Source organism: Cebidichthys violaceus, unplaced genomic scaffold, assembly GCF_023349555.1.
Source record: "Cebidichthys violaceus isolate CVI_PGR_0920_01 unplaced genomic scaffold, fCebVio1.0.p SCAF_12, whole genome shotgun sequence".
In the NCBI taxonomy this organism is placed as follows: Eukaryota; Metazoa; Chordata; class Actinopteri; order Perciformes; family Stichaeidae; genus Cebidichthys; species Cebidichthys violaceus.
Window position 1 is genome coordinate 227,940 of NW_027176285.1, and position 11,078 is coordinate 239,017.

At 44.4% G+C, this 11,078-nt stretch overlaps 1 protein-coding gene across 1 annotated transcript; it reads right to left on the reverse strand.

Annotated features, from left to right (window-relative positions):
* Positions 1-2,740: 2,740 nt before the first annotated feature.
* On the reverse strand, positions 2,741-10,047 carry tbc1d13 (TBC1 domain family, member 13). The gene is made up of 12 exons (XM_068705695.1): positions 9,720-10,047; positions 8,590-8,663; positions 8,464-8,504; positions 7,440-7,501; positions 6,784-6,883; positions 6,505-6,587; positions 6,255-6,414; positions 5,927-6,137; positions 5,684-5,847; positions 5,307-5,467; positions 5,162-5,219; positions 2,741-5,075 (listed from the first exon to the last, which is right to left on the reverse strand). Exons 1-12 carry the CDS (start codon positions 9,740-9,742, stop codon positions 5,010-5,012), a joined length of 1,203 nt encoding a protein of 400 aa, XP_068561796.1. The 5' UTR covers positions 9,743-10,047; the 3' UTR covers positions 2,741-5,009.
* Between the last annotated feature and the right edge of the window lie 1,031 nt (positions 10,048-11,078).

Sequence of the window (11,078 nt, forward strand, 5' to 3'; positions counted from 1 at the left end):
CGCTTCTAATCGGTCACACACCAATCACCGCTCAGCTCTCATCAGGGAGGTTTATTTAACGTGACTCCTCCTCACTGCTGGCAACGCTTCGACATCACCGCTTCTGGAGAGTCACGCTCACGTCGCTCTTCAGAAGGACCGGGTCCGTGCCGCTCTCACTAACATCCAGTCCTCCTTTGGACAGATGGAAGTCTCTGCTGACGTCAAGCCGCATAGAACGCTGGGAACTGCAGTCCCCGCAGCTCCAACTGAAACGTCTCCTCAGCTAAGGAGTCAGACCCTCAGGTGATGACTCACGTGATTACAGTCCTGCTGTGGTCACTCTCTTGTCTCAAGAAGTGAATAAACCATAGTGGTGGAACATATATATACACACACACACACACACATATATATATATATATATATATATATATATATATATATATATATATATATATATATATATATATATATATATATATATGTGTATATATATATATATATATATATATATATATATATGTGTATATATATATATATGTGTATATATATATAGCTATACCCGAGTCTGTTACTGCTGAAATACATAATACCAAACACCAGGTTGTCTTTAAGTATATATTCTTCAATCATCACATCAGAACAGTCTCAGTGAGGAGAACCAAGAACAAAGGGAACACACTTTCTTTATTCACAACGAGCAAAGGTGGGCCAATGACCAACCTTACAGACGTTCTGGTCTCTGACTTCTGGTCTCAGACTTCTGGTCTCAGACTTCTGGTCTCTGACTTCTGGTCTCTGAATTCTGGTCTCTGAATTCTGGTCTCAGACTTCTGGTCTCTGAATTCTGGTCTCAGACTTCTGATCTCAGACTTCTGGTCTCAGACTGAGAGGAACAACAATGAACAACAAACGGACAGCAACCAGAACCAGCGGCCCAAAGGCCTCGGTGCTGGAACGTTCTCATTGAACAGTTCAACAACAAAGTTCAGAGCAACATGACTTATGCATGAGTACAATATACGAGTAGAAATATATATACTACGTAAGTACAAATATATACTACGTCAAAAAGTACCATTACAACTGTGATCCCCAACTCTACTTGAATAAAGGAATCTGAACTGACTCGACTCATCCTCCTCATCTTTCACTTTCAGCTGTGACTTTATGAAGTCAAAGTCTCAAAACATAATGTTTAATAATACATCATACCCTATAGTGTCCTTCAGAAACTCAATTTCACAAATCTATTCAAAAATAACTTCACATGTTACGAACTACATATTCTCAGTTTCCCATGAATCTTAACATTTTGAAGGAGTGTATCCATACAGTCAATTGTTACGATTTGGAATTGAAATCAGTACAAATATGTTGGATAGTGAAACTATGTATTGAATGTGTTCTGAAGCTCTGTGGCTTGATGTAGACTGGTTCTTTCAGTGTGTGAAGTGAAGCTTGTTTTAGTGCTCACGCTCTGTGGCCCGCTGGTTTGGTTAGGTAACCTATAAAAGACTTCTCCTGACAGAGACATTCACACTGAACCAAAGGTCAACCTGCACCATGAACCACGGAGAGCTTATCTATTAACTCAGTTCACTCAAAGGGTCCAAGAACCGCCATCATATCTTCTGTTCTGAAGTTTGTCTTGGTGCGACTCCACGCCTGACACGCTTGCATCAGAGGAAGGTGATCTTTTGGACTCGGCGGATAAAAGATTACCTTCCTCTGATGTTTGAAATGTATTGGACTTGTCTCCATCTGTGCTGGACATGTCTCCCTTTGGAAGGATCCAGGAGGGAGAACAGGTTGCACCTTGAGCTGCAGTAAATGATTTGGTGTTAGGGGTCCAGGTCACCTGGGTCACTCGGAGCGGTTGTTAAAGGACGGCTGTTGCTTGGTGACGGAACCTCCTCTTGATCTGGATTGGAGGCTTCTCTCACTTCTTTCAGATGGAGGCCGTCGTGTGATCTGACTTCTTAACCTGCAAATGATTCGCTGAACGAACAAACTGGTGTCACGTGAGACTCACTTCTATTGGACCGTAGTAGTCGCCCCTCTAGAGGACTAGCAGCAGGTCCCGAGTCTATTCACTCTAACGGGCAGAGAGAACAGAACACAGATCACGACCTTACCGCCAATGGTCAGTGGCACGACTGTGGGCGGGACTTATTTCATTCCGTTTAACGTTACTGAAGATCCTCTTCATCAGTAACAACGTGAGCTCCTCGTATCTGTTGAAGCTCAATAGAATGCAGCCGTCATTAACGTTCTTCACTCAGGTCATCTGAGATGTGTTGTCATTACTCACGACTGCAATGGTGTCAAAACGATGATGGAAAACTAATCACACGGTTTAAAGAGGACTCCATTCCAGTACTGGTGCACCAAAACAATGAGGATTTGGTTCCATTTAGAGGTCTAAACAGAACAGACTCCTCTGTGTGACAAAGCTGTGCTCTGCAGCATGCACCACACACCACTGTCAACAGATTTAAAACCACTCCGGTTATTGCTGGGTGACTGTGGCTCAGTGGAGAGCAGGGTCATTAGGTTAGGGTACACTCCTCTAGTCCATGTGTCCGTGGACATGACACTTGACCCCTAAATTGCTGTACTTGCATGGATGTGTAAGAAGTTAGATCACTGTGATGAGCAGGTGTCTCAGCGTGTGAACGATGAGTTGAAGCACTTTGAGCGTTCATAAAACTAGAGAAGCGTTCTTCAAGTACAGTCGATTAAACTACACACTGGATACCATCGTTCACTTTAATGCACATCTGCAAACATGTAAAAGCATACGGATCTACACATCTGTCACGGGAGACCTTACAAAAATGTGCTTAAATAAATGGAAACATGCAATTAACTGACAGGACAAAGAGTATAGTGTGTCACTCTCTCACACACACACACACACACACACACACACACACACACACACACACACACACACACACACACACACACATTAAAAAGGAGCATGTGGATACCATCAATTAGTCCCTCAAAAAACATTCACCCAACACTTTTGCACATGATAAAATATACTGTGAAATAAAAACTTCTTTCAATCTGAAGTGAATCTTGTGATTTAGATATCTACAGAACACGTCTTCTGTGAGGCGGTGACGTCTGTCCGTCTCACTGAGGCTTCCACCCACGGATCATCACTTCTGGGTGTATTAGCAGAACATCAGCAGAGGATTCATTACAACTCTTCAGCGACTCTGGACATGCTGCCGGTGCATATGAAGGCTCATATCAGAAAATCCTGCACTTTATACAAGATGAGCTTCATGCGTGTTCATCTTAACGCAGGGAAGCATTACATCATGGATCTCCTTCATACGAGTACGCTAAAGTATCAACATACTGAGCCGTTCAACAGCTTCTGAGATAACTTCCACCAATGAACCTTATCAACGCGTTACAGATACACATTCATATTTCAACTATAGTGAAGACATGACCGGCCTGTGCACGACACACAGCGGGATCCTCAGAGCTGTGCTGGTGTCTCCTGCTGACTCCGCATGTTGTTCAGGATGCTACCTCAGCCTGCTGCCATCCGCTGTACATCTGCAGCTGCATAAGGCCTCAGAAGAAGAGAACGAGTTACAGGTTCATGCTAATCATCCAGTGAAGAGGCGTTTCACACTGAACACCCTAGAACCTTTCCTAGTCCCAGGACACTCACGCTGCTTCAGTCCACAGGCCAGCCCTCAACACACGAGTCAATATGATGACAGATACAGAAATGCATCCATCACCGGTTCACTGATGCGACAGGACCTGGTGGGTTCTTTAGGTGTTACCTATTTAATCGACAACCTGCAGTCCAGTTCAATGTGTTTCAGGCTTTAACCTCCGTTTGATGCGTTGGCTTTCTGATCGTAGCGCTGAGAGAATGATGTAGCTCAGTGATCAAGTACTGTACTGTACTGTACTGGATCAGTTGTGGTGGTTTCTCTCCTCCTCCATCAAACTTAAGAATCTCTAGAGGCTCTCACATCTCAATTTCTCTGAAACGGACTGAAACGTATCCTCAGTCTTTTTCTTTTATCACATTATTACAATTTAATTCAAACTTTTGTCAATTCAAGAGCGTTTTAAAGTAACATTCAAAGTCAGCTTCTTGTGCTATTTCTGAATATGTTTCTTAAAGTGGTAGGACGTACGTATTGGTATTAACGTGTTATTATTGCATTAATATTGGTTAATTTCAAACAACACGCAGCAGAATTACTGTAGAATAGTGACAGCAGAGACCAGCAGCCTTCCAACCAGTGAACCATGCATGACAGGAGCCAATGACCCGCCACACACAACAGTACAGTGTTGTGATGAAGCTACTACAGAGCAGCTGATGTTCAGTGTGACAGGCAGCACAGTCCTCTGATGTTCTTTCAATCGTCTTTAGTTCTGTCAAAGTAATACAACAGTACAGAGAAATCATCACATCTCCAATGGGACACAATGTTGAGGAACAATGCTAAAGAAATAAAGATTAATAACATATTGAAATACTTCAGATGCACATAGACAATGTACCGAGAAACACCATCTGATTAACAACTTACATTAAAAACCTTTAAAAAACAAACAGAACAAACATGCACTATAGTCCAACCCAATGAATGAATGGATCTGACTACATACGCGGTCGCAGAGGGAAGTCTTGGCTCCGTTGTTAAACTGTTCTGGTAGCTTTAAGATCTGTAGTGAAGGACTAACGCGGCACATGTTGAGTCAGTCACTGTCATCAACGAGTCTCCACGGGAGAGATGGCTGAGAGAGGGGACGGTCTCAGCACGTCCTCACAGGGTTCACGGTTGTCCCCACCGACCGATCGTCAGACATCGAGATAGAAAGCAGTGCGCTGGTGTTCCAACAGATCTGTCCGAGCTCTTCGTTGATCAAGTCCTCCCACGATACACGAGTCACCGGACAATGTTTTGTAATGTTTAAGCTCTCACCTACCACATCCAAGCAGAAGAGGCGGGAGGGAAAGAGAGGACAGGTTAGGAGTTGTCCCGCAGGTCTCTGGCCTTGATCAGGATGGTGTGGACATCTGAGATGGGGTAATCCTGAAAGGAACGCAGAAACAGTAGAAGTTCAATCCTCTTTTCAATGAGAGCATCAGCTGCACTGCGTGCCTTATAAACAGCCTTACCTGCAGTAACCTCATATTGACCGTGAAGTCTCCGGCCAGTAAGTTATCTCGGATGAGTCTGTGAACAGAAAGCGGGATTCACATGAAGAGCCAGAGGAGTCAATCAACGCTGGGCAGTACAGGGCTCACAATGTGAAACGCTCACATGAGCATGGCGCAGCACACCAGGAGGAGGAAGTGGAATCTGTCCAGGTCAGAAAACAGCGTGTCCCAGATGCGGATGACGTCAGGCAGGAGGAACTCCTGAGACAGCAACAAGGTCAGCCAGCGGAATGTGAAATACTGTGGTTTGATGTTCTGCTCCTCCTGTGTGGACAACAGAAAGAGAAGGAAAGACTGGGGACATGTCCTTCAACAGGCTCAGGGTGACTCTGGTTCCAGGTTGTCAGATGATTTCTATACATTCACAAGAGAAATGGATGCTACAGAGATACAAACTGCTCCGGACGCGTAAATAGGAATCATTGCTTTCTGACAGGAGAGTAGCTTCAAACACCCCTAGAGCTCCCTAGAGGACCATACCAGCTTGAGATAGAGCTCCAGGTCTTTGTCTTTCAGCATGGAGTACACGCTCTCCATCTTGTAGGTGATGCCACACTGAGAGTCATCGAGGCTCTTGATGAAGTTGTCTCTGTTCTCCGACATCAGGTTGGTGAAACAGAAGAACGTATCCGCTTCGGCGTGTTCTGAACAATGAAGCAGACAGCAATCACAAAGCGCTTATTTTCATCAACATCTCAAACGTTCCCTTTCAACGCCACCGACCTTTCCATTGGCTGTTGGGGTCCGTGGCAAAAGTGTAGTAGATCGGCCCAACAATCTCGTTCATGCCCTGAACGTAGGCTATCCCGGGGTTGAGCTTGGCATAAATGAAGAGGATCCGCTCCACCACCTCCCAGTGGGCTTCGCTCCCATTGGGCAGCACCTCGTACTCGTTAGACGGGTACAGGTGGAACGCCTTTCCAGGGGAGCTGACCTGGGAGAGTAGATTCAGTTTACCCAAAAGTGGAGCCATGGTTCTGCATTGTTTCATGTTGATTATATGCAACACACACACACACACACACACACACACACACACACACACACTTACATTGGTGACTCCACTGCGGTTGCGGTTCACAGTTTGTGCTTTCAGAGTGGTTTGTTCGACTCGTCGCCGCAGCGTCTCATAATCATTCTGAGGGTCTAAGATGAGCTGACACGGGTATTCTGTAGGACGCTGGAAGAACGCCATGTCCGGGTACAGCCGCCTGCAAACATGCCAACAACAACATGATACTTCACCAGACCTATTGTATACTATTCATATACTATCTAGAGCCAATGAACAGACACTTTACCTCACATCCTTGTCAATTTGTAGCAGAATCTCATTATCTTTGAAGTAGGTATTCCACCTGCTGTCTGGATTTGGATTAAGAGGCTGAACAAAATAAAATAAAATTAGTTTATTAGTAGTAGGCTTTACAATCTGTGCAACATCCAACTCTGACCCTCACATCAGAACAGGAAACCTCCCAAACCCTCAGCAGGGAACAGAGGCTCCTCTATCAGGATGGCATGTGATCCATGTCATGAATAAGAAGAAATGACACCAGAACAGAGGAGTCTTCACTCACATGGTCCTCCATAGTCACATCTTCTCTGGAAAGGCCCATGTTGGCTTTTGCAATACCCGGCTGGATGATCATTTCTTTTAGGAACTGGGCGTACACCTCCCTGTGAGAGGCACAACATGGAGGAAGGAGGGGTTCAGATCCAGGCCTAAACATTCAGAGTGCTGAGAGAAAACACAGAGCGCTTTCTGTTTTCAGCTCCTTAAATGACATTTTAAATGAATTGATCTTTTGGGCTTTTAGTCGATGACACTAGAAGATGTCACCTCGGGCTTCTGGGAAATTACAATGGCCATTTTTACAATTTTCGGATATTTGATACACTGGACGATAATGAAAATAATCATTAGTTGCCACCATAACCTGCAACAAAAACACATATCTATATAGATCAGTAAATATATGTAACATCAGAAGAAGGTGGTGAAAACAGAATTGGTGAGGTTCAAACGAGGAAACAACAGTAACGCTTGTTTCTTCACCATGAGACACAACATAATGAAGAGCAGCAGGCCAAGGGACTCACAGCTGCTTCTTTCAGCTAACAGCATTAGCTAATGTCGCCAGCAATGCTGATTGAAAGCAGCTGAACTTGTGGTTGCCTAGTGACACCAAAAAAGGAACCCCAAAATAGAACGTATTCAGCGTGTTCTCCTTACCTCTGCTTTTTGAGGAAAGACTCCCATAACGTCTGATTGAAAGGTAGATAATTCAGAAGGATCTGAAAGGAGATCAAATAATCTCAGGTCAGGATCACGGAACATGTGAGCCCATACGTGTGTGTGTGTGTGTGTGTGTGTGTGTGTGTGTGTGGGGGGGGGGGGGGGGGGGGGGGGGGAATGAGAGGCTTTGTAAAGCAGTTCTTTTATTTACTCTGTCTTTGAACAGGTCACAAGCATCTGGCTCTGATCTGGGGCTTTTGGACAAAAGCTCCAAAATCAGGGCTAACAGTGTGCGAAATACGGGGGTCCTGGGGGTCCGGGACCCTCGGTTAGAACTTAAGACCCCCTGACAGCCTCACGAGCAACATGTCGAGGGGTCTCTACGATCATAAGACGACTGTGTGTCACTTGCAATCGGTACTAAAATGTCTTTTAGAAGCTCACTAATGCCAAACAGTTTACATTATTCAAACTGCAAAACATTTATTCACAAATATAATAAACATTAAAGGACGCAGCCAGAGTCTTCATGTCTTTTGTGACCTACAGTGATGTGAAAACTATTTGCCCTCTTCCTGGTTTCTTACTGTTTTGCATATTTGAGTCTTTCACATCTCTGTGGGGGAGTTCAGCGCACCATCACGTGACTGTTGGCTGATGAAGCACTACCTACTGTCCAGGGATTATATAAAGAAGGACAGGTCGATGCTTTAGAAACAGGAGGTCTTAAATCCACGGTCACAGGATATTCAACCTTTGCTTCTTTATAATGCATTTACTACTTGACTTGTTTCTTTCGGGACCTCCCGACTGCCACCAGGTGTTTCGCACACTGAGGGCCACAGTCGTGTAGCGTGAACTCGGCTTAAGAGGGTTTGCTGGATCCAACTTGTAACACTCGTATGAGCAAACCTCAAGGAAGAAGGTACGAGAGCTTTAGGACACAAACGTGTTCTTGCATGAGGGCCAATGTATCATGCACAGAAGTTCACTAAAACAACACAGAGGCAGAGCAACTTACTTTCCAGCAAAGTGCTCGTATGCCTCCTTCAAATGGGATTCCTGAGTTGAATAAAGAAAAGGATGAATACAGAACAATAAGATGTGATCGGCTTCAGCACAAAGAACCTCGAGGTGTGAACGTTACCATTGAAGCACAGCTCCCTCAGCGTCTTCAAGTTGATGCTTTCTTCACTCAAGGTTTCTTTGAATTCCTGTATTCTGAAATCAGAAACCAGACGAGGTCAGAAGCTCTGAATACACTGCTCAGTGAATAGACGCCTCACATATGATAAACTTAATGTTAACGCATGGGCCACACAAAAAGATGCTTTCTCTGACACTAAGTCCTCACACTTCAGTGAGGATACATGTAAAAGAACAGGGTTACATAGTAAAGGAGACCGACGACTCTTTGACGTTCAAAGACCGAACATGAGCAGCTTCACTGATTTTTTGATAAACCTCATTGAAATGTGTTACTATGGGGATGAGATGCTCTACGGGGCCTCGTGCATCTGCAGCCTTGTTCGCATTAATTTTGCTTTTTCCTTCTTAAATACATTTGAGGAACCAGCTTTGCCTCATTTCTACCCAGAACACACCGTGTCGAGGACAACAGCACACTGTGTATATGAGTCGTGTGGAGATGGTATGTTTGAGGAACAAAGAATAACTTAAACATGATACATTAAGAATCAACCAATGTTAGAAGTTCTTACATACAACAGTTGATGTATTGATAATGTGGGTTAAGATACACTGAAGCAGAGAAAACAAGGAGCCCAAGCAGCGGTTCCGAGGAAGCATGGTTCTGTTCATTTGTCTTCAGCTAATTCAACATCAGGAGGACAGATCACTGAAGTTCAGTAGCAGACATTGTCTCCCTTACAGTGTCAGCAAATACAGCTAGCAGTTAGCTGGATGGCTAATTGTTAGCCAGTCGGGGCTAAAAGGAAGTACCGTTAACGTTGTGTGTCAGCTGATGTGCTAACAGGGAGCTAGCATAGCTACGTGAATCGTTCCTCTGTCAGTTAACCGGTAAAGCACCAAGAAGCCTCGCTGCTTTCGAAATTAAACGTGAAGTCGGACCAACACTACGGATGAACCGCTCCTGCTGCCTCACACTGGACTGAGCGTGTTGTGTGCTAGCTAGACTGAAGTTAACGCCAGTTAGCGGTTAGGCTGCTAGCTGCTACGATACAGGATGCAGCGCAGGGTTCTGGCTGTCCGTGTGCGCCGCGTCTCATGCAAAAACAAAGATTCACGGTGTCCCACCTGTTTCTGTACGCAGACGACATGATGGTGTCTCGACAGGCGGCGGTGTATTCCTTTAACTGTTCCCAAAACGACTGAAGACCTGTCCAGAGGGAAGTCCTCCTGTCACTTCCGTCTTCTCAACTGAGCAGACTCCAGAGTCACCAGTGGGCTCGTGTGTTGGCAGCAAGCCCGGGTTTTCTACACACAACGGTGCATGTTTGCGTTAAAGTTGCACAGGTAGAATTTGAATCAACGAGTGGCTATAAATAGACCTTTAACGAACGACTAAACGTGAATAAGTGATGTCGGTGGTTGTTGTCACAGCTGCTCCGCCGCTGGGCAGCGTCACTGTTTGGTGTCGTCACCAGTTTATTCCTTTAACTTCATAGACATTATCTTTGACTGAGCCAATTAATATGATGAACATTTGATTCATTACATTGTTTTATTTTCCAAATGTTTCATTCATAAACATAACTTCTGTAACTCATCTCTACCTCTTTAAATCTCGTTCTAACACTCCATTGATTCATGAAAGCGTTCCCTTCTACTCCTGATGGACTTTGTTTATATAAACCTGTTTTTATGTCTTTGTTTTTTTGTAATGTAGTGGCTCTTTAGTCTTATTTTGTATTATTTGTGTTTATGTGCGTTATGCGTCTGCAAGTGTGTTGTCTCTGGAAAATGACACAACTTCTGACAACCACTAGAGGGCAGAACGGCTTTGAGTATGAGCACATTATAAGTAAATACAGCGTCTATGATGTCAGAAGAAAAGAAGGAAGGGACATGAGTGACTCACATCTGGATATATGCAATGCTTGAGTCTGAGCCTGTGCATATTTCGTTGATATATCTATTTAGTTGTGATCAAGATCGTCAAGGCTTGTGCGATTTTTTTGTGCACATAATCACATAGATTTTCATTGGCGTATGATGTTAATCCAACAATACAGGCAATGTGTGTTTTCTGCTTGAAATGAGCTTGTAGTTCAGCCACATTTTCTCACCACTCCTCAGTCATGACCAACTGTGGAAGAGGTGGTCATGACTGACTACAGACAAACTACAGACCTACGGTTGTGGACAGAGTACCACTCTGGTGAGGGTGCCTATCAGGTCCCAGGGGTGCCCCTCTCGGCCACCGCTCTTGCCCTGCCCCTGAAGGCTAGTCGTTCTACACACACAAGATACAGATACAACACATGTCAATTCTGCATAATTTGAATACACAGTATATTTCACTTCATACACATCATAAAGAGACATACAGTGTATGCCATGTCAGTGAGGATGAATGTTTTTGTAACCAGAGTTCCTCACTTCCCTCCCTCGACTGCTGCAGTGCCACTGCATGCAAACAGTTTGCTTCACTGA

Bases quoted from the DNA above. Each gene is read 5' to 3' on its own strand.
- tbc1d13 (XM_068705695.1), bottom strand. From the start codon at position 9,742: ATGTCGTCTGCGTACAGAAACAG. The intron at 8,664-9,719 runs GTGGGACACCGT...TTCTGATTTCAG, and splicing joins TCGTCTGCGTACAGAAACAG to AATACAGGAATTCAAAGAAA. The intron at 6,588-6,783 runs GTGAGTGAAGAC...TATTTTGTTCAG, and splicing joins ATGTGACTATGGAGGACCAT to CCTCTTAATCCAAATCCAGA.